Consider the following 22,813-nt stretch of genomic DNA (forward strand, 5'->3'; position numbering starts at 1 on the left):
TCTTTGTCAAAATCACCTTCTATTAAACCCTGAAGCAAACCCCTCAGTTGGTTACTCATCGCTGCCATTTGCATCAGCTTTAAAGCAGGACAGCTCCGAGAGCAAGTATTAAAGAAATACAACACCCAGCTACAAATTAAGCATCCTCCTACTCAATCATTTTCCTAGATTCATTCTGGCTTACGGTGGCTTCCCTGCACTTAAAGAAAAACCTCCTACACAGAGTGCCCCAGCCACACAAAGGCACAGGAGCTCAGCCACCACCTTCGACGGCGGCCAGCGATGGTCTGGTTTTAAGCCACACGCTAACATGCCATACAACGCGCTGCCGTCTGAACTCTGAGGTCTGTAGTCTGTGGTTCTGCAGGGTTAGCTGGGGAGCAGCCAGGTTCCCAGAAAAGGGGCAGGTGGGCACTGCAGTCAAGAGCCGAATCCAACCTCCAGGCCCCTGGCTGACAGCTCACAGGGAGGACAGGGGTTGCTTCCTGCCCCCTCCGTCGCTACTGTTGCTCAGGGCCAGCAGTCTTGGTGGTCACCAGCTCAGTGGAGCCCAGCTCTGTGGCTGGCACAGGGACGCTGTGGGCAGGTGGGGTGTTGGCTGGGTCTTCTCTGGGTGGAGGCCAGACGGGAGCTGTGGCATCAAGGGGTTTCGGGGGATGGATGATGACATCGTCCAGGGGCTCTGGTGGGGGCGGGGGGGGGGCAGGGAATGCAAGGTCAGGGTTGCATCACAGCCTTCCCCCCCCCCCCCCCCCCCCCCCCCCCCCCCCCCCGCTCCTGTTCCGGAACCTCCAATGGAGAGATAAGTCATGAACTCCCCCCTGCAGGGGTGGGGAGGGGTGGCACGTGATGGGCCCTCAGGACAGGAAGCGCAGAGGGCGCTGGCAAAACGGGGAGCGCAGGGGGAAGGGAGAAGTGTGGGAGCCCTGTGTCTCATGCTCAGAGGGCTCTGGGAGGCTACAGCTGTGTCCCTCACTCCGACTCAGCCTGAGGTCCTCAGAGCCCGCCCTGGTGCCCCGCGCACCCCCCCCCACCTCCCCCTTTCCACACTGCCCCGGGGTCCAGTCTCCCTCCCACTGCCCCCACTCCCGCAGAACTCACCGTGCGGGTGCGGGTCCGGGTCCCCCGGGGGAGCCGCCGCGCGCAGGCGCCGCCGCCGCCGCCACCTCCAGCTCAGCAGGCCCACCAGGACCAGGGCCAGCGCCAGCCCCAGCAGCGCGGGGGCGCCGAAGAGCAGCGCGGGCAGAGGCAGCGCGGCCTCGGCCTCGGTCTCGGCGGCGGCCCCCGCGCCCACCGACTCCTGCGGCTGCAGCGCGGTCCCCGGCGCCAGGCTGCCAGGCCCGGCTGCTGGCGGAGCGGACGGGGAGAGAGAGCAGGGGGCAGGGGGCAGGGACGGCCGGGGAGGGGGAGGGTCGGAAGGAGGCGAGGCTGGGCCGGGGAGGGGAGGGAGGGCCGGGCGGGGTGGACAGGGGAAGGGAAAGAGAGGGGGCGGTGAGGGCCACGTGGTGACCGCTGGTCCCCATCCAGGTCCCTGCTTACGGCCCCCCATCGACCCAGTCGCCCCCTCCCCACCCATCCTGGGGCAGATGGGGGCCGTGCCTGGGGCTCTGGCAGCGGTGGGGCAGCCCCCCTCCCCAGGGCTGCCCCGCTGACCAGCTGGCAGAGCGGGTCGACTCTTACCCGGTCCGGGTTCTGGCGTCCGGAGGAGCCTGCAGTCCACACACTTTCGGACCAGAGGGTCAAAGCACTTGTCCGCCACACACTTGGTGGGCGCTGCCCCCTCCCTGCCCCGCAGGCTCCTGGCACCTCTCCTCTGGCTGCCCATGCTGCCTCGCACACAGCCGGGACTGAGTCTGGCTTCAGCAGCCAGAGGAGGAAACCGGGAGGGGCCCACCCACTGTGCCCCGCCCTCCCGCCTGCTGGGGTGGGACCACTCTCCGCCAGGGCCCCGAGGCCCTGCACCCCACACCTTCTCTTCTACCTGTGGTTCCTCCATTCAACCACTCAACCATCACCCCCAGATGCTGGGCGAGCCGCCCTCTGCTGGGCGATGGGACCATGCTGGGCTCAGATGGGGGCCTTCTCTCGGACAGCAAAGGATGGGCCCCTGTAGTCAGGACACAGACCTCTGGGTGGCCTCCCCTGTCCTTCTCCCCAAGGCCAGCCCACAGCCCCAGACAATCCCCAACCCCCACGTCCCCCCCACCTCACCTGCCTCCTCCTCTGGGGGAACTTCCTGCTCTTCCAGGGCAGAGCGGGTTCAGTTCTTCGAATGTTAGGGAAAGACAGTGCCTCACAGCAGCAGCAGCAGCAGCAGACACGGAGAGAGAGGGAGGAGGCTTTGTAGAGGAGGTGATGAGGAGGAGGTGTCCGCCAGATGGAGGGGGGTCTAAGGGAGCATAACAGTGGACGGGCCCAGGGAGTGCTGGGTTAGAAGGCTGGGCCCTCAACTGAGGGCTAAGGAGCTTTGGCTGAGGGCACTGGGGAACCAACCGTGCAGGACTTTAAGCAGAGAGTGTCATAGTCAGATCTGCGTGATAGTGGGGACCCTCTGGCTGGAGTAGAGAGCACAGTCAGGATAGGGGGAGGGTAGCCGAGGGTTCGAGGACAGACAGCTCCGTCTCCAGATCCTAGGCAGGAGAGAGACTCAGACCGATGGATGAACAGACAGACCGAGACCCCGTGGGCAGCCTGCCCATCCCAACTCCTTTTCCCCAGGGCTGTGTGTATCCTGGCCTGCTTGCCTCTGTGTCTCACGGAGGTCCCCTCTGTCTGTCTCTATTCTCCAGTGTTTGGGTTCCCCCACCTGTCTGTCATCCACGTCTCTCTCAGATTGAGCGTCAGACATACGCACAGGCCCCCTCTGCCTTCCTTGACACCTGCTGCCCCTTCCCTGGGGGCAGGGGCTGGCAGAGAGCCTCAGCACGGATGTGGTGGGCCATACCAGACCCCTAAGCACTCAGGTCTGGGGTGGGGGGCACAGAGGCAGGAATTACTGTCCAGGGGACAGGGCAAGGGCTTGGGGGCAGGAGTAGATCTTTAGCAGCTACAAGGGTGAGCTTGTAGGGAAAGCTTCCGGGCAGAGACTGGCAAGGGCAAAGGCAGAGAGAGGTGAGAGGGGACAGCATGGCCGCTGCCCCAGGGGATGCTGCAGAAGGACTGGTGGGGTGGGGGGGGGGTGGAGGCAGATGGGCCAGGCCTCAGACCTCAGGCTCCTGGGCAGTGAGGATTCCCAGGAGGTGCTGGAGTGAAAGGAGAGCTTCTCGGAACTCTGCTTTAGAAGGGGCCTTCTCTCTGGCTGCTGCAGAGTTGGAGACAGGACACTATGGACCAGGGAGGGGAACCATCTGGAAGCTGTTTAGGAGCTGGGAGTCTGGTTGGCTCAGTCGGTCGAGCATCAAACTCTTGATTTCGGCTCAGGTCATGATCTCACGGGTTCAGGAGATTAAGCCCCACGGAGCCTGTTTGGGATTCTCTCCCTCTCTCTGTGCCCCTCCCCTGTGCTCTCTCTCTTCTCAAAATAAATTAAACTTTAAACAAATTTTAAAAACAGTAAAACTATAGAAGTTGTTTAGGAGCAAAGAGTGATGCTGTGGAGTGAGGCGAGAAAGGCTGGTCCCCAGGTTTCTGGCTCAGGGGACCCTGAGGACTCACGGACCCCTGAGTCGGCTGACCCCCAGGAGCCCTGGCCCACTGCCTCTCCGTCCCCTGCCCACGGGCCAGCAACTCCATGGCAGGAAGGTGTAGGCGGCAGGGCAGCTGCAAAGGAGAAGTGGGTCTGGGATGGTGGGTGTGGGTGCGAGTGTGGGTGTGCGGTGAGGGGGTGGGGGAGCCAGGGGCCTGGAGGGGAGCGGGGGCAGGGAGGTGGGGGCGGAATCCCCACCCTCATCACAGTGGTGCCGTTACTACCTTTCGCTCTCAGGACCGCAGAGCCCTTACATTGGACCCGGACGCCTCCTTTAAACCTCACGCCTTCGGGCGGAGCGGACGGAGTCTTGTGGGAACCTGGCGTGAGGACCCCGTCCCTAGGAGAGGGTGGGCCAGTGGGGCCGGTCTGGGGCCACTTCCGTGAGCCACTTCTGCACGGGCCACGTGGGCCTCTGTCTGTCTCACTGTGGCTGCACCGGCTCCAGTAGAAAGCACGGGAGGTGGTCTTCAGGGGCCCAAGCCAGAGGAGGACAGCGACCGTTCGCTCGGTGCCTCCTGTGTGCCCGGAGCACGTGCCCAGGACAAAGGGGTAACAGCGAGAAGCGTGTGCGATCCAGGTCAGTGGCATGGGCAGGTGCCTGGCCCTGGACAAACCTCTTCACTTGTGGCTCCTGAACGGGGAGGGGGCAGGAGGCCTTGAATTTCGACTCTGCAGTTAAGAGAAATTTCCCCAACAGACCAATGTGGTAAATATTAGGTTAAATCCTCAACGTAGTCCTTATTTTGGTTGACACGGCTCTTCAGTCAAGATTAGGAATTTCTTCATTCAAGTCTTCTACGTCACTTCTTGACGGAGACATGTCCGAGAGAGGAGTTAGTTTCACAAATCAATGTGGTTTTTGCAAATTTTTGTTCTTTTGATCATTTTTACTCACTTAAGATTTTTATTTAAAATCTTTTTCATGTTTATTTATTTTGAGAGAGAAAGAGACAGAGCACAAGCAGGGAGGGGGCAGAGAGAGAGAGAGACAGAGACAGAGAGAGAATCCCAGGCAGGCGCCTGTGCTGCCAGTGCAGAGCCCAATGTGGGGCACAATGTCACAAACCATGAGATCGTGACCTGAGCCGAAATCAAGAGCCGAGCTGGGCACTTAGCCGACTGAGCCACTCAGGTGCCCCAAGATTTTTATTTATTTTTATTTACTTATTTAATAATCTCTGCACCCAACGTGGGGCTTGAACTCACAACCCCGAGATCAAAAGTCACATGCTCCACTGACTGAGCCAGCCAGGTGCCCTGATAGTTTTTACTTTAAATAATTTGATATCATCACCTCATACGTACTGAATAGAAAATAAGGGACTTTGTAGCTGAAAAAAGCCTACCTAACCGAATGTCTCTTAGTGTTCTCACGTTTTCATTCACTGATGAATTGTTTAAAAAAATAATTAATTTGGGGCCAGGGAAAAAGGAGTCTCCAAGGATCTTTGTCCCTCAAATTCCCCCCGAAACACCCTCCCAATGGCTCTGACACAGGCAGTATTATAATGTCGGTTTTCCAGACGGGGAACAGGGACTCTCGAGGGCAAAGGGATGACCCAGTGCGAACGGGGAGTCTGGACAGGGTCTGTGCTCACCCGACTGCGAAGCGTGGCCGGTGCCCTTCATGCCTCGGGGACAGGGTGGGGGAAATGGGGAAACTGCCAGTTGGACCAGCTCAGTGTCAAGCAGGGGCAGTCCCTGGGGGACAGAGACGCCCGGCCCCCTAGATCTAGTTGTGAAAGTACGCGGAGACCCAGGATGCATGCGCTCCTGACGTAAAAATTGCTTTTATTGTAATTCTGTAATACCCGAACACGTTCTCATGAAAAAACCCTCAAACAAGACAGAAATCTGTGAGTAAGAAGGGGCCTTTCCCTGCTGTCCCCAGAGGGAGCCCGTGGACTTTTTCCTCCTATCCTGCCTCGCGCCTTTAAATTCTCACGTAAGTTCCTGCAGAAGAGCAGGTATTGTGATTCATACAGGGGTCCGAAGTGTGAGCTGTTCTGTTGGCTTCCCTGCCCTCCTGGGCCCTGTGGGCTCTCCCCTTCGATTTCGTCACAGGAGCAGGAGCGGCCAGGGTCCCCAGGGTAGAGACTCCCTTTGCCTTTCTCGTGTGTTTAGCTCTGACAAACAGGACACTGCCAAAAGTCCCTCTCTCTGGGGACAGCGGGAAGAATGTGGCTTTGGGCCCCTGGACACTAGGACAAAGGGTGGGAGAGGCAGGGGACGGATACAAAGTCCTTGTGGGGCTGGAGAGTCCCCGGCCCTTCTCCCCCTGACTCCAAGCTGTGCAAGGGCAGCTACGCCCTTCCATGAAGCAGTTACAAAATCCTTGCCCAGATTTTCACAGGCCCAAGCTGCCTGTCCTCCAGCCCTCATCCCCACCTCCATACATGCACACGTGCATGCGCACACGCGCAGTCTAACGCTCCTCGGGGTTGCAGGCCAGGGCAGCCCGTTCTCAGCACAGCCCGGAGATAGAGGACCCGGCCCTCAACGTGAGTTCAGAATGGAGACCCCAGCTCATTAGCATCTCAGCCACAGGAAGTAGAGTCCCGGTCTCTGGGCTCCAGGCCAGCAGGTGGAAGGCGGAAGGCTGCTGTAAGGCAGGGGTGGGGAGGTGAGAGAGCCGGGAGCCTCCCCAGCGGCTGCCTTCCCTCAGGCCTCATTCAAGGCACCAGGTGGGGACAAGGGCCGCTGGCTCTGGACCTCCTTCAGGTTTTTGGTCCCGAATGAATGATGCACAGGCCGACTCCGTGAGCAGACACCTCCATTCGTTCACCAAATATTTACTGAGATTCACTATGTACCAGGCACTGTTCTACGTTCTGGGGAGCCAACCGGGACAAAACCTAAATGGTGAAACCGTACAGTAGGTAAGGGGCTGGGAAGTGCTGGGGAGACAATTTCAGGAGGGAAGGGTGGCAGGGAGGGCCTGGTGGGGGGGGCCGGGAAGGCTTGCTGAGACCTTGGAACACAGGGATGGAGGGGAGAGTGACTCCCCCAGGATGTCTAGGGAGGAGCAGATGAGGCCCAGGGAACAGCACAGCAACCAGGAAAACGGCAGTGGCCAGTACCAACTAGTCACCTGCCCGGCCCTGTGCCCTGCATGAATCCACAGTGCTTGCCTCAACCCTGTAGGGGAAGTGGCATCGTGAATATCACTTTACAAAGAGGAAAGCAGGGTCGGAAGGATCAGGGGTGAGCTAGGCAGCCCCCCGGTCCTGAGCTCTCACCACTGCTACCACCGCACACACATCTGTGGGGTCCTCTCCTGGTCAGTAGGTGGGAGGAGGTCAGGTCCAGCCCTTGAGGAGCCTGTGGCTGAACACGGCAGAGGATGATCAGGTTCTGGGAGCCCTCTGGGCCTGGCTCTGCAGGGCCATTATATCGCCAGACCGGGCATCTGCCAAATGTTAGCTCCCAGGGATCCCCAAATGCCTTTGGCATTTCTTCTGATGTAAGAGTGCGGCCTCCAAGGAAGGCTGCCTTCCGTCCAGGTCAGGGGCACTGGGACAACCCACGCTCTCTCCCTTCCAGAGCTGGTCCTCAGCAGCCCTCAGTCCACAGGGTCAAACTCAGGTGGGACTCAGATTTGGGCAGGGCCTGACAACCCATCACATTGTCCCCACCCTCCACGCCTCTGCCCCTTGAGTCTGCAGGTATCTACGAGAAGTCTTTCCACACCGATTCTCTGCCTGCATCCTTATGGCCCCAGGGGAGGCTGAGGGAAGGAGGTTAAGCCAGCAGGTACCTCGGGCAAAGGGTACCTTTCTGCCCGGGGGCCTGTCAGGTAGGCCTGGCCCAGCACCAGGTACGTGGGGGGAGGGGCAGGCTGTGGCAGGCCTTTATCTCAAGAACTCCCAGGGGCTCCCCTTGCCGCCCACACCCCTGGGCACAACCAGCCTGTGGAGGGCACACACGGGGCAGGTGCAGCTGAAACTTACAAGAACCTCTCAAGAGGCCGTGGGGACGGGAAGACAGGAAGTGAGCTGCCCCAGGTCACACTGTAGGTTGGCCACAGACCCCAAGTCAGTGAGACTCGGAGGCTGGGTCCTTTCCCACTGCATCACTTCCCCTCTGTGACCAGGGTCCCCTGTCTGAGCCCAGCCCCGGGCCGCCCCTGCCTTTGCTCACTGAGGGGTGAAGGAGGCTCAGGTGCCACGTTGCAGAGCCCCCTCCTCGGCAGGGGTGAGAAACACCATCAGATCAGGGCCAGAACACGCAGGCCTGGGCCATCTACCACGGAGGGTGTGAGCTCCCTGGGGTGGGCCCCAGGAACAAAGAACCTGGGACCCCGAACAGGCCCCGCCCCCTCTGAGAGCCTCAGATACCTCATCCATACAGCAGGGGCCCGAACCCCCCTCTCCCCTCTGCGTACTCAGACAGCATGGACGCGGCAGCTCGAGGTCCGGCACGAAGGCCTCTCCTCCAGGAGCCTCAGGCCGCCCACCCATTCAGACCGCTAGCCCACCCCCTGTAACTGCCTCCAACATGCCCACCTTGAGACCAAGGCCAGCCTGAGAGTTCTGACGTTTGCTTAAAGTCTTGTGTTTAAAATAACGGTTTCTCATGCTCAGTCCTGACACCGGCTGGGGAGAAAGGTGTTAATTAGCCTGATCTCGTTCTACAGATAAGGAACCTGAGGCTCTCGGAGGGTAAGTGACCTGCCCAAGGTCACGAGATCATAAGAAGCCAAGGGCAGCCTCTCCCGTCTCCCTCCACCGTGGTGATTCCACATGGCACCAAGCCCCAATTCCAGGCACCACTGGGGCGTCAAGACTGGTTTTCCATCACTTCCCTTGATAGGACTGCCTCCCAGGCCGTATCCCTGGCCTCCAGACTGGGCCGAGCAGCCACACTCCCTGGCCGGGGGCAGCAGGCCTGGGAGGGCCACTAACTGCTGGTTGGGAATTGATTGCTCAGCTCTGCTGTGGGGCAGAGGCGGCCTCTGGTTCCTGGGCCCCTGCCAAGCCCGCTGGAGCTGGCAGCATTTGACAGCATCGTGTTCCCCCGGCACTTGGAAAGCTCTCAAGTCCTTGGCTGGAGTGTGATGCCACTTCTCTTGTTAAATGGCACCAGGTGGCAAAGAAAACATGGCACAGAGACTCGATAGAGAGAGAGAGAGAGAGAGAGAGAGAGAGAGAGAGAGAATGTGCCCCATGCTGGCTGGGGGGAGGCTAAGGGTTATGGGAGGACTTCCCCTTGTCTCCGATAAGGGACATGCTCAGCAGAGGCAGGCAGGCTGTATCCACACTGCCTTCCTCCCCTGCTTGGGTACCATGCTCCATTAGCTCCCAAAGACCTGCCACCCTCCACCTGCTCCCCACGCTGCCCTGCAAAACCCCACCCTTTATGGCCCAGGCTACCAAGAAGGCTGGCTTTCCCTGGACCTCTGCCGATCCTGCCCATCTCCTCTGAGATCAACAACCACTTTTACCTCTCACCTTGGCCTCTTCCTTCAACCCTGGATGTGTCCACCTCAGCACAGAAGCTGGCCTGCCTTCCCCGACGCCGAGGAGCCCCTCGAGCGGGCCGCGGGCGTGTGAGCCCCGTGCTTGAAGCCGTGACTGTCCTGGCACGGGCAGCGCTCCTGCCCTGCTCCCCGCCCCCTCCTCCAGCAGGTCTGCCCCTGTGCTAATGGCCACCTTGGCACCTCGCAGTCCTGTCCTGAGGTGCGGACCCCGCCCCAAGCGAGTGGCTCCTTAAGAGCCTGCCCTTCCCGATAGCTGCTTTCTCGGGCATGAGGCCTGTGCGTCCACTTCTGTGTTGCCAGTCCGGGCCTGCCCAGAAGTGCCCACACCTTTGTTCAACCATTAGGCACGTAAGAAAACAACTGGAAGGAAAAAGAAGGTGGGGCCGGAGGTCGGCTGCCCGAATGGCTGTGTGACAAGGACACACCTCTGGTGACAGCAGTGCTTTGCCAGCTGAAGTAGGGAAACATGGTCCACTTCACAGATCTGCTGGGGGTCACAGGAGCAGCGGCGCGAGGAGACTGGAGCGTGTGGTGCTCTGCTGTGTTGGGGACACTGGGGACCCTGACCCGAATCTGCACAGCTGACGTTCTCAGGGGGGCCCACAGGGTGGCCTCAAATCAGCCCGGTGTTTGGCCGTCAAACCCTACTGAGGACTAGGGGTGCGGTGCTGGGTCAAGCTCTGGCAGAAGCCCATGGAAAGAAGGGCAGGCCCTGTCCTCACGACGCCCGCCATGAGTTTCAAGTCGGCCCAATCTCGCAACGAGCACGGGCTGGGGCTGGGGCTGTGGCAGTGCCGGCCCTGCCCGGGGTGCCAGGCTGGGGCACGAGGAGGCCCCAGTACAGACAAGCAGGGTAGGGGTGGGGGGAGCCGGCATGGTCCAAGGGAGCCCAGACCTGGCTCTCCTCCTGAGGTCTCGTCCACCAACCCCCGTTTGCCCCCAAACTCCTGTGTGCCCAGCTGGCCACCAAGGAGCGGCAGGAGCCCCGACCTGGCTGACAGCATCGGATTCCGACCCTGGCACTTTGGCAAATTCTAACTAGACCCAAAGGAGAAGAGGAGCCACGGTCAAGGCACAACCTCTCACTGCCGAGCGGGGAGCCAGCCCATAATTCTCCGCAACTTAGGAGTTCACAAACGGTTTAATTCCTGGCTTTGCACCAGCTTTTGAACCCAGTTCTGTGTGATTTCAAACAATGGTTACTGTTCCCTGAGCACTTGACTGGCACCTTGATACAACGGATTATGAAATCCTAGAGCACACAACAGGTGGAGGGAGAAATACAACCACAGCCTTGTCCCCTCGGTCATTCACTCAGTCCTCACAACGCAACAAGGTCAGCAGGACGAACTCCACTCCACACCCGGGGAAACTGAGGCTCCAAACGGCAATACCAGGTTCCTGAAGAACGGCAAGGCCAGGATGTGGGTCGGATTGGGTCACAGAGTGCAATGCCCCCTCTGCCCGGCCCTCCTCACTGTTCCGAGTCCGTGTCCTCATCTGCAAAATCAAGGTGATGGAGGAGGCCAGCGGTTTTCTGAATCGTTTTGAGCCGTGGACGCTTTGTTCAAATGGAGCCCGAAGTGGCGATGTATCCGGGCTGGTGGGTGAAGACACGGGCTCTGCGGGAGGGAAGGAGCTGCAGGCCCGCCAGCTGGGCTCCCTGCTGGAGCGCGGACGAGTTGGGACGAGTTGGGTCGTGCGGCCATCTGACCGCTGAGCCAGGGCCCGCCAAGCCCCGACCCGGTCTTCAGCGACAGCGGAAGTCTACCAGTCACCAGGCGGGGGGAGCGGCGGCTCGGGGGCCAGCAGCCCTTACAGGTCCTCTGGGGCCAGGGTCTCAGAGCTCCTCAGCAGGGACAGCAGGTTCAGGGCTGAGACACCGGGCACGTGGCCAGCGCAGACTTGCAGCATGCGTACCAGGCGCTGTGCCATGGTGGCCCGAAAGCCTTCTATCTGCAGGGGGAGAAGAGAGGATGGGGGAGGCGGGTCGGGGGCAACCGGTCCTGCCACACGGCCTGCCAGAAGGGGCTGGAAGCCGAGATATGGGGCTTAGCAGGCAAGGTTGGCGAAGTTGGGTAAACTGTCTAGTGGCCGCAGAGCAGGGATCTGGATCCGGGCTAGTTCCAGACAGTGCCCGGGAGGCAGAGGCCCCGAAGACTCCTTACCTGGGAGCTGAGGGATGGAAAAGGGGGGCCGACAGGCAGTGGCCCTCAGGGGGACAGGGAGGTGCCATCAACAAAGAGTCCCTGCTTTTGAAGGCAGGGGCCCAGAGGCGCTGTAGGGTGGGGTCACGTAGGGCGGGTGACTCTGTTCCAGGGCCTGGCACCAGGGAATCAGTGCCTGGTGAAGGAAGAACGATGCTGAGCCGCCCTCCCCCGCCAAACGGGGCTGGCGCCGCAGGACCAGCTCGTCCTCCCTCTGCTCCTGCTTTGACCGGGGAAGGGGGCATGAGCGTCCAACCAGTCGCCCAAACTAGGGACTGGGCACCCTCGGCCCTCCTGCTCTTGCTTCCGCCTTTGTCACTTGCGACTCCTCTTTCCAAATCCAGAGGCAGCTGTCCTTCTCCCCGAGTGTCCTCTCAGCAGACCCTGCTGCAGCCGCGCCCCGTCCCTGGGATGCTTTTCTACCTGCCCCCGGGAACCCCACATTCCCCTGGCCTCTCCTCTGGCCTCACAGGCTGCCCCCTCCTCTGTGCCACATCTAAGGGATCCATTTAAACCCACATCACATAAGTGGAAAATAAAAATAAGTAAAACCCATGTCAGGCCACACCCCTCCCTGCCCCCACACCCCTCCCTGTGGCTCCAGTTTTACTCAGAGTGAAAGCCACTGCCTTGACTAAGACCCATGAGGCCCTCCGGCTCTGGCCCCACTGTCACTCTGACGCGTCTCCAGGGAGCCCTCCCTGGGGGACCCTGGACCCACCAGGCAAGTCTCCACACTCCCCTGGCCCCATGTGCTCCTCCCCCAGGAGTCTCCACGGCTTGCCTCCCTACCGCCTCCACAGATCTCTTTAACAGTCACCCCCGGCCGCTTTACCACCTCTTGACCGTCACATCCTCATTTTCTAACGCGTTTTACTTTTTTTTTTGTCCTTTTTTTAAAGTTTATTTATTTGAGAGAGACAGAGACAGCATGACTGGGGGAGGAGCAGAGAGAGAGGGAGAGAGAAAATCCCAAACAGTCTCCGTGCTCAGTGCAGAGTCCGACGTGGGGCTCAAACTCATGAACCGTGAGATCATGACCTGAGCCGAAACCAAGAGTCGGATGCTTAAATGACTGAGCCACCCAGGTGCCCCACGCATTTTACTTCTTTACATGTTTCCTCTGCTACGACAGAGCTGAGATTTTTTTTTTCCCCCTTTTTTACTGTTTTGCTCTATGCATCCCTCGGGCCCAGAACAGTGCTTGGCACACTGTAAGTACCTAAAAATATCTGTTGACTAAATCCTTACTCTGACTTCCGTGGCCTTCGTCTCAGAAAGAGGCCTCCCAGCTGCTGCTGTCGCTCTCACTCAGGCTCCCCGGCTGGCCTCCCGCAGCAGCCTCGACCCCAAGCCTCAGCTCTGGCCAAGCCTCCTCCGATCCACACACGACACTCCAGAGGTGCGGCCCCCAAACCCAAGCCTGACTACATCAGATGGCTCCTGTCACCTACAGGAAGGAACGGCTTCTTCTCATGCCGGGCCACCAGGTCTCTGCACGTCCTTCACGTCTACACCATGACTGCTGGGTCTAGCCGCCGGGGGTAGAAGTCTCTGCCTCACCGGGTTCTGAGAGGGCAGGCTCCATGCCTGACTCATTCGTGTGCTCAGGGAGCAGCGCGGGGCCCCATTGGCAGAGCTAGGAGAGCAGAGCTAAGAGATAAATTCACTGGGCCAATCCCACAGCTCCGTGAATGTTTCTTCACGTGTAAAAGGGGGCTGATGATTCCTACCGTGCCAAGACCTTAAAACATGGCGAAGCTCAAACTCAGATATGTGGAGGACTGTGCCCTAAAAAGGACAACACAGGGGGTGCCTGGGTGGCTCAGTCAGTTAAGCATCGGATTTGGGCTCAGGTCATGATCTCACGGTTCATGAGTTCGAACCTCTCCCACTCCCCGCGGGTGAGCTCGAGCCGTACTTCGGGTGAGCCCCGTTTCTCTCTCTCTGCCCCTCTGCCCCTCGTGGGATTCTCTCTCTCCCTCCCTCTCTCTTTATCCCTCGTTCACTTGTACCCACCCCTTCTCTCTCTCAAAAAAATTAAATACAAATAAATAAATAAAAAGGACAGCACAGGTGCGAGGAGTGAGGGCTGTCCAACCACCGGGTGCGTCATGTGAGGGAATGCCAGGTTCGCGTTGCCAGCAGGCCAGCTGCTACGGCTGGAACTAGACGGGCGGACGCAGGCCTTTTCCTTGAGAGCGGTCAGGCTCCTCATACCTGGTACGGCCTGCCACCTACTGACCACAAAGAGAACTACACCACACGGCGCCAGGCTGGGGGGCCTCTCAGCCAGAACCGCCTAAGGTTTAAGGTACCTGAGCTGTGGGGCAAAGATGAGGATTCCCCTTTAGAGACAGGAAGACGAAGGCTGCGTGGGGGAAGCCACACGTCTTGGGTTTCTGGGGTATGTTGTGGGGAAAGTCTGGAAGGGCGGGCACTGCGCGTGTGCCCCAGGCCTCAGCGTCCTGTGAGGTCAGAGTGCTGACTAAAATAGTCGTCAAGCATGAAAAACGAATTTGTGACCAAGGGGTATGCGCATCTTTATGGATGCATTGAACAAGGAGATCTGCCCCATCCTCTTATGAGATGGAAATATCTGCCCTTTCTGCTGGTAAGAGCCCCAGGCAAATACTGCTAAGACTGACATCTCTTGCCTGTATTCATACCGCCAAATTTCACTTAGAGTTTAATGGGAAAAAAAAAAGTATTTTTTTTTCTCTCATACAAGTTCACCGATCCCCTGAATTCTACCCTCAGGCCAGAGGGGTCCACAGACCCATGAATAAGAATCCCTGGTCTGGGTGGTGGTAAGGGACAGTGTGCTGACTCAGTTCTCTCTGCATTGTATCACTTTACCTTTGGGGATAGGTGCAGGACCAAGAACACAGCAGAAATGAACTTCAAAACCAATAAACACACTCTAAAACCAAGCAGGCCTGCGACGTGGGTGGGGTGGCCCAGGTCCCGGGAGCCCTCAGCAAGCCTCCCAGAGGGGACAGCTGCTGAGCACTTTTAGCAAAACGTCAGGATTCATGTTCCAGAAAGTGAGGCTGGAGAGCGAAGTATATCAGCAAAATAGAAATCTGCTCTGAGACGCTTATAATTAGACTCACCCTATGAGAAACACCAACAGAAGTGAGTTGGGACAGAACTGACACCCTATGTGTCCCTCCAACCCTCTACTCACCCACCCACCCGTCTTCCCTGCTGCCTGCTGGATGCCCTGCCCCAGGCTGGGACTAGACAAGGTCTGGGGTCCAGGGGAGTAAGGGGAACAGGGGCATTCTGACTGTGGACGGGCATGAGGGGGCACTGGTTAATGAAACAGACAAGACGCCTGGCCTCACAGCCCTTACAGCCCAGCGGGAGAGTGAGATATTAACAAGGACCCACATGACATACATAAAACTTAGTTATGAGAGAAAACGAAGCAAAAGAAGAGAAGGCAACAAGTGATTGCACTTGGCATGAAAGAGGCACTCAGGCTGAATGCATACTGTCACCCTACTTTACATCTGTGCGCCCCAACGCTTAGGGTGACAGACCTACCCAAGGTCCAGCCAGTGAGCAGAGAAGCCAAGATCCAAATTAGGACCTTGTGGCTCCACATCAGGACCTCCTCACTCGGCACTTGACTCTCCAAGAGCATTCTCGACACATCTACTGTGCTGACTGCCCTTTCCCTGCACCCCCTTGATTATTGTCCTTACCTCCAGGTCACAGAAGAACAGAGGACTTCGGTAGGTGTGGGCCAGCTTCACGATCGTGTTTCGGTGGACACTGCAGTGACTCTCTCGCCCAGCTGCAAAGAAGCCATGAGTGCTACAGGCTGTAATCTCTACCTTCGTGGCAGTCATCCAGGAAGCACTGGGCGAAGTCATTCACTACCTCTATCTGGGCCTCAGCTGCTTACTAGTCAGTGAGGTGACAGTCCTGTTCAACCTTCTTTTCGGGGCAGCCAAGATCATTAAATTAGAAAATAAAGCTGAAAGGGCTTTGAGAGAGTGCTCTATAAAAACCTGAGTTTCCTCATCTGGAAGAGGAGGATGGTAACAGCCCCCACTCCACTGAGTTACTATAGAGATTTGGTGAATTAATATATAGAAATGACCCGGCATTCATTTATTCATCAATGCTCATTGAGCATAACCTGTGCCAGGCCCTCCCCCCAAGGACTTTGCAGTTCAGCTGGGTGGAGGAGGGCAGCTCAGACACGCCATCGGTGTAGGTGGAAGGGTGGGGAGTCTATACGACAGAAGCATGCGTGGGATGGACACCTCGGGGCCCAGACTGCAGGGCTGGTCAGGGAGGTGTCTCTGAGGGGACAGGAAATAGGGGTTAGCTAGACAAAGAAGAAAAAAGCATCCAGGAGAAGCTATATGATAGAATCACGAAGGGCATGGGCTCTGGAATAGGACCGTCTAGGTATGAATATTGGCTCTACCACTTTTTAGTTGTGGGCCTTGGACAAGCTGGTTCACCTCAAGGCTCCAGTTTCCTCAGCTCTAAAACCAAGATAACAGTATGTACCTCAGAGGGTTGTTTGTAGCGGAGATTAAGTGATCCAGAAACGAAGCACTTTTAGAACAGTGTCTGGTGCGCAGTGAGCGCTCAATAAAGGTCAGTAATTGCTATTTGCGCCGTTAGTGTTACAAAGTCTCTCAGGAACGGCAGGCCTTGCTCAGAGAAGGAGAAGCTGAACCACAGAAGGGGACAGGAACAGGAGACGAGACTAGACAGGAAGGTGGAAGGCCAAAGTTGTGCCTTTACAGGACCGACCGTGGCTTTTCCTCTGCAAGCCACAGGGAACCACCAGGCAACTCTTAGCAATTATCTCAGCAGAACGAACTGCTCAGATTCACTTTCAGAGACACCGCCAACAGGTCAGATTCCAAAGCTCACGTTCTTTGGTCCCTTGGGTGGCCTCAGTAAGAAGTCCCCCACCGCAGTGCCGGCCACACAGCGCCCGCGGTGGGGGGTGGGGGAGGATGCACTTACCGCCGGAGGCAAGGAAGGCTGCCTTCCCCAGGAAGAAGGTGGCGTCCACATGATGCAGGGATTCCTCCACGTTCCGGAGGCTGGCGCGAGAAAACGAACCACAGGACAAACCTCACCGCGGAGAAGGTGGAGGGCTGCGTTCCTCAACCCAGAGAGGCCAAAGAAGGAGAGGAGGGGAAGAGGAAACACCCCTAGAGGAATCCTTCATCTTTCATTTTGTTGGAGTATTTTTAATTACAAAGTGACTCAAGCCTGTACAACGATCCGATAGTGAATATGGAGGTATTCTGTAAAAAGGAAGTCTCCTCTCCGGCACCTTCTGTCTCAACATCCCCGAGGTAACTGCTGCTGCTGACAGTTTGGGGTGTAATTCCTCTTGCATATGAATTTTTCCTTCATATGTATTCTCACACATGCAGACAAATGTTTCTGTGGGACCGATGCTAGATGTAGAGTGGCTGTGTCCCAGCTATGTGTCTTTTTAAAATGTACCTAGGTGGGCGCCAGGCGCCTCAGTCAGTCGAGTGTCGGACTCTTGGTTTCAGCCCAGGTCATGATCTCGCGGTTTATGGGTTCGAGCTTCACATTGGACTCTGTGCTGACAGTGTGGAGCCTGCTTGGGATTCTCTCTCTTTCCCTCTCTCTCTGCCCCTCCCCTGCTCGTGCTCTCTCTCAAAATAAATAAACTTAATAAATAGGTAGGCAAATAAATATATAAATAAACGACCTAGGTGTTGCCATATTGCTTTCCAATAAGGTTAGAGTATTTACAGTTACATCAAGTATGTGAACACACTCTTCTCCTCCAGGAAAAGGGCCCTTTAACCTTCTGGGCCAAGGGTTTCATTCACTGGTGTCCAAGGAATGATAAAGAAATCTGTCATCTCCTGGTCAAAAAGCCATCTTAGTCAGGTGACCCAGGCCAAGGTTTCAGCCTGAATAAGCAAGGCCCAAGGCAAACAGTAAGGATGGCTCTCGGCCCCTAAGTGTGACTATAGAGGAGGACCTCCCCAAACACCCAGCCAGTTTTGGTGGAGAGATGGGTCTCACCCAAAGAACAGATCTGCTGAGTCAGGACCTCTGGCAATCATGGCAGATCTCAGCCCTTTCTCTGCCCCACTGTGGGCCCAAGTCACTGCTCGTCTGTTCCAGCTGGCCAGGCAGCGGGTCTGGACTTGATCCTGCTGCTGGCTGTAGCTGGTATCGATCTGTCCCTGGTTCCAGGTGTTTCCACTAGAGCCTTCACTTAACACACACCACATGACTAGGCATGTGCCTTGGTTTCTGTGCTGGATGCTGCATCCTGCCTCCCCTTAGTCAGCCATCGCCCCCAGAGGGAAAGAGCGAAACTTCTTCTGTACTCCCCAGGTTGGCTGCAGTCTTGTCCGCAGGTTGCCAGCACCACAGGGAGGCCAGGCTGGGCCCCAAGCATCACCACCCGCTCATGCTTCCCTGGCTACTACATTGGGCTCCTGACCCTGGACCAGCCTTAACAGTCCTGTGCACACATTATGCTACTCTTACCTTTTACATTAACGCTTCACCTGGAACCTTCTGCTCACTCCCAGTTTTACCTCGGTACCTCAACCTGGTCATCTCCAGCAGAAAGTCTACCCTGCCCTATATCCTGAGGGTCACAGGTCTTGTTGGGGCTCTCATAGCCCAATGCATCCTTCTTTTATAGTACCTATGCTAGCTACTACAGCTCTGTGTTCAAGAGTCTAGCTTCCTCCCCCAGTGGGCTGGGAACACCTTGGGGACAGGGGTCTATTTCATTCATGTCTGTGCCTGCCATCAGGGATACAGAGAAGGCTACAGAAAACATTAGCTCAATGACTGATGGCACTGTTGGGGTTTACCAGTCTTTTTTTTTTTAATGTTTATTTTTTAAATTTATTTTTGAGAGAGACAAAGAGGGAGGGAGAGAGAATCTCAAGCAGGCTCCATGACGTCAGCACAGAGGCCGATGCAGGGCTTGAACTCACGAACCATGAGATCATGACCTGAGCTGAAATCAAGAGTCGGACGCTTAACCGACTGAGCCACCCAGGTGCCCCTATCAGTGTCTTTAAAATATCATACACTTGCCACTGGCTCCCCATCCTCATCCTCTGGGCTAACCCCAGGCAGCCTCTCCCTGTGTCTTCTCCTTCCCGGCATAGGTGAGGTCACCATCCCAGGTCTACCTGAGCCCTGAAGGTACCCATTCTCTGGTTCTCACCTGTATTTGCTATGAAGGTTGACCACAAACACGATCAAGTCAATTCGGGGCCGATCCACACTGGAGGGCAGAGGGAGGGACCTTGCCAGGTGGCTGAAAAACAAGAAATTGCAAGACTAGGGGCATCTGGGTGGCTCAGTCAGTTAAGCATCCGACTTGGGCTCAAGTCATGATCTCATGGTCCGTGAGTTTGAGCCCCGCGTTGGGCTCTGTGCTGACAGCTCAGAGCCCGGAGCCTGCCTCAGATTCTGTGTCTCCCTCTCTCTCTGATCCTCCCCCACTCATGCTTTCTGTCTGTCTCTCAAAAATAAACAAATGTTTAAAAAGAATTGCAAGACTAAAGATATATGTACCCACATCACAGTGACCATTCACATACTGACCTTCCTAGGGTAAGACGGTGTCAAGGGCTCCTCCCCTATGCCCCTGATGCTTTTGTGGGCAAGACTCCTCAGGCGAGCATAGGGGCAGAGCAGAGCCGGTCCTTTCTAGATGACTTCTGTCTGACTCCTTCTGCCTCAAAGTTGGGAACTGCCTTGGCAAGAGGGATTTGGGGCTATAAGATGGCATGGGGCAAGCCAGCTACACTGTGTGCTGGGAGGGAAATGAGACCCAGAAGAGGGCTGTTAGATTGTGAAGACTAGGGGTTAAGACTGAACCCCCTTGGAGGGCAATGGAAGTCGACTCAAATCTCAGGTCTGCCAATTACCAGCTATGTGACCTTGGGTAAGTCACCTTCATCACTCTCGCCTGAACTTGTTCCCTCATTGGAGATTCTTTAAAGTGCTGTAATGGGGTTTATTCTCCTAGTAAGGGGTGTTTCAAGTTCCCACGGAGGAGCACCCTTTAGAGTGGGGTCATGCTCCTTCCATACGGACCCTTGCAGCTTATCTATGAAGGGCAATGACACCCACATACATTCAGTCCCTTGCTTCCCACCAGCAGCTGTTTCTACTCTCCATCAGTTAGAAAAAGAAAAACAAAACCTAATTGCTTAGTCATCTTTTCTCCAAATTAGGGGGGTAACTGAACACTACTCTGTGCCAAGTACTGCTCAAAGCACTGGGAATTCACTAGTGAACAAAAATCAAAGCCCCTGACCTCAAGGAGCTGACCTCGGGTCCACGGGGGTGGCAGGCTGGAAACAAATAAACAGGGGAACAAGGAAATTTCTTATGATAAGTGCTAGAGGAACACAGAACACATGTGTGAGAGAGTGATGGAGGGTATCTTAGCTGGAGGCAGATCACGCCTTGAGGGGCTGGCCCCACCTCTGCCCGCCTACAAGAGCAGGCTGCAGTTCAGCCACGGCAGGGCGATGGGACCCCCCCCCCCCCAAAGCCTCAGCTACTTACACCCTCAGCTCCGAGGCGCAGTCCTCCTTGAGCATCGCATCGGCCAGCTGCTGCAAAAAAGCATCTTCCGTGCCCACCAGCTGTCAGGGAGAGAAGGCGGCCTACTGATGCCTCCCCGCTGGAGGGCCTGGGGATCAGGCCACAGACCCAAGACCGCTCGACTCCTAGGATTCCCGCTCCCACGCGCAGGACGCCATTTACCGAGAGAGGGCTCCGCCAGGCCCCAGTTGAGGGCCCAGAATGCACCCGCTCCAGTACTGTCTGCACAGCACTTCTTAACTGCCCCAGACTCTGCCTCGGACGGCCGGACCCAAGAGACGCTGGGAAAACCATTACCTGTCCGGCGCTGAACACAGCTTCCCGGGTCCCAGCCAGCCCAGCCGCCCCACCAATCAGAAACCGGAAAAGAGCCCTCCGCGCACCTATTGGTGGGGGCGTCCTTCAGACTCAGAGGGCGGCTACTCCGATTGGTTCAGAATGCGGCCCTCCCGCCCACCACACCCCAGCCCGAAAAGCGCGCATCAGAACCTCAGAGAGCCCAGAGGGCCAGACAGACGGTGGAGGCCCCGCCAAAGAGGAAAGGCGGTCAGGGGAAGCGGAGCAGCTGACGCCTACCAGGATGGTGGCCGTGTTCAGGCCAGGCTGCTTGTCCAGCGGCCGCAACACCGACATCCCAGTCGGCGGGAGAACCGTAGCTCTGGAAGTGCGCGCGGATCTTTCAAAATGCGGGAGGCCCGCCCTTAAGTGCAAGACCGAGGGTCGCGTGACCATAGTTGGGCGGGGCTTCGCGTGGTAGAGCAACTTTCTTAAAGGAATCCACATCCGCTTTTTTGATGGGGGCGTTCCAGCTCCGGCCCCCAGGCTCTTAATGTGCTGTCAATGGGACAGGCCTTGCCTCAGAGAAAGAAGGTGTTCAGTGATTCATTTGTTCATTTTTGTTCACTAAGGCTCATTCATCATGCTCTTTTTTTTTTTTTTTTCATGGTTCTTTATTTTGAGAGAGGGGCGCGCGATGGGGGAGGGCCAGAGAGAGAGAGAGAGAGAGAGAGAAATCCAAGCAGGCTCTGACTCGGGGCTCAATCTCATGTCCCTTGAGATCATGACCCGAGCTGAAATCAAGAGTCCGAGGCTTAACGGACTGAGCCACCCAGGCACCCCATTTCATCAGACTCTTGATTCCTTCCCAACGTGCCCCTCTCATTTCTTCTTCCCCATCTTATTTGACTCCATCCATGCAGCTGCTCAGAACAAAACCTTGAGGTCATTCTTGGCTCCTCTTCTTCATCCCCCACATCCAACCCATAAGCCAGCCTGCGAGTTCTAGTCTTAAAATGCATCCAGAAGCTGACCACTTCTCACCGCCTCCACTACCACCACTAGGACAAGCCACTGTCATCTCTCACCTGGACTATTGTAACAACCTTCTCACCGGCTCCCTGCTTCCACTCTGGGTCCCCAGGGCTACTGGTTCTTCTCCACACAGCAATCTGAGTCATCCCTATAAAACAGAACCTGATCAAAACCCACCAATAGTTCCCATCTCATTCAGCGTACATTGCAAACGGCTTACATGGACCGTGAGGCTCTATGTGTTCTGGTCGCTGACAATCTCCTTGACTCATCTTCTGCTCTTCTCCCTCTTACACTCCTCTAGCCACATGGGCCACTAGGCTGTTCTTCAAATTACTCCAAGTATCCTCCCACCTCCTGCCTTGTCCCTGCGGCTCCCTGGGGCTCCCTGTGGCTCCCCCATAGTCACTTGGCTCGTTTCCTCACTTCCTCCATGTTTCTGCTCCAAGGCTACTTTAGCAGAGAGGCCATTCTTAACAACTGTATGTAAAATAGCAAGTCTCAGTGGGGTGCCTGGGTGGTCGGTTAAGCATCCGACTTTGGCTCAGGTCATAATCTCATAGTTTGTGAGTTCGAGCCCCACGTCAGGCTCTTTGCTGACAGCTCGGAGCCTGGAGCCTGCTTTGGATTCTGTGTCTCCCTCTCTCTCTGCCCCTCCCCTGCTCTTGCTCTGCCTTTCTCTCTCTCTCAAAAATAAATAAATGTTTATTTAAAAAAATTTTTTTTAACATTTATTTATTTTTGAGACAGAGAGAGACAGAGCATGAACGGGGGAGGGGCAGAGAGAGAGGGAGACACAGAATCGGAAACAGGCTCCATCCAGGCTCTGAGCCGTCAGCCCAGAGCCCGATGCGGGGCTCGAACTCACGGACCACGAGACCATGACCTGAGCCGAAGTCGAACGCCCAACCGACCGAGCCACCCAGGTGCCCCAAAAATAAATAAATATTTTTAAAAAATTAAAAAAAATCGCAAGTCTCCCCCATATTCCCTGTCTTCCTTTTTTCTGCTCTATTTTCTCAATAGCACTAATCTCCACTTCACATACAGTTAAGAGCTGTACAGCCTGTGTGATTTTACAATATTTACAAACTAATAAACTGTCACTGTTTATTATTGTTTAGTAATAGTCCATTACTGTTTCATGGATGCTGGTAGAAGACATGAAACTCCTGGGTAAGATTTGTCTCTTATGTTTCCCATTACTCATGGTAAAACCAGTAGCTAGGGCTTTATGTTTGTGTGCGCCAGTGCCCCGTGTCCCCCGAGCCCTGCAAAGGACCCATCATGGAGGCCCATACGCCTGGTGGATGGCAGCCCAGAGGAGGAACACGGGGAATAGAGATTCACTGCTTTTATAGTGAGTGGTAGGCAGGCCTGTTCTTTGTCGGGGATTGGGGGAGATGTCACCTCATTCTCCAAGGTTGCTGCAAACACAACCCTGAGACAAGCCCGGGCAAAGAGCTTTCGGGGCCTTGCCATACCCAGCAAGAACCCGCAGGGATGCTCCAG

General features: G+C 56.5%; 2 protein-coding genes across 11 annotated transcripts; both read right to left on the reverse strand.

Annotated features, from left to right (window-relative positions):
- TNFRSF13C (TNF receptor superfamily member 13C) lies at positions 1-2,787 on the reverse strand. Of its 4 annotated transcripts, XM_045463445.1 has the most exons (5): positions 2,494-2,787; positions 2,212-2,389; positions 1,681-2,107; positions 1,102-1,428; positions 1-682 (listed from the first exon to the last, which is right to left on the reverse strand). In XM_045463445.1, exons 3-5 carry the CDS (start codon positions 1,994-1,996, stop codon positions 501-503), a joined length of 825 nt encoding a protein of 274 aa, XP_045319401.1. In that variant the 5' UTR covers positions 1,997-2,107; positions 2,212-2,389; positions 2,494-2,787; the 3' UTR covers positions 1-500. The 4 variants fall into 4 exon arrangements, with proteins under 4 accessions (XP_045319401.1, XP_045319400.1, XP_045319402.1 ...); XM_045463444.1 differs by having other exon boundaries at positions 2,212-2,787; XM_045463446.1 differs by having other exon boundaries at positions 1,102-1,347; positions 2,212-2,786.
- Positions 2,788-4,291: 1,504 nt separating this feature from the next.
- On the reverse strand, positions 4,292-20,693 carry CENPM (centromere protein M). Of its 7 annotated transcripts, none has more exons than XM_045463452.1 (6): positions 20,567-20,693; positions 19,952-20,031; positions 18,597-18,689; positions 16,376-16,455; positions 15,088-15,179; positions 4,292-4,357 (listed from the first exon to the last, which is right to left on the reverse strand). In XM_045463452.1, the coding sequence occupies exons 1-6, from the start codon at positions 20,621-20,623 to the stop codon at positions 4,307-4,309; spliced, it is 453 nt and encodes a 150-aa protein (XP_045319408.1). In that variant the 5' UTR covers positions 20,624-20,693; the 3' UTR covers positions 4,292-4,306. The 7 variants fall into 7 exon arrangements, 6 of the variants coding, with proteins under 6 accessions (XP_045319408.1, XP_045319406.1, XP_045319405.1 ...); XM_045463450.1 differs by lacking the exon at positions 4,292-4,357 and adding an exon at positions 5,451-7,015; XM_045463449.1 differs by lacking the exon at positions 4,292-4,357 and adding an exon at positions 10,290-11,123.
- Positions 20,694-22,813: the final 2,120 nt, after the last annotated feature.

The sequence above is a fragment of the Leopardus geoffroyi genome, chromosome B4 (assembly GCF_018350155.1).
Source record: "Leopardus geoffroyi isolate Oge1 chromosome B4, O.geoffroyi_Oge1_pat1.0, whole genome shotgun sequence".
Lineage (NCBI taxonomy): Eukaryota > Metazoa > Chordata > Mammalia > Carnivora > Felidae > Leopardus > Leopardus geoffroyi.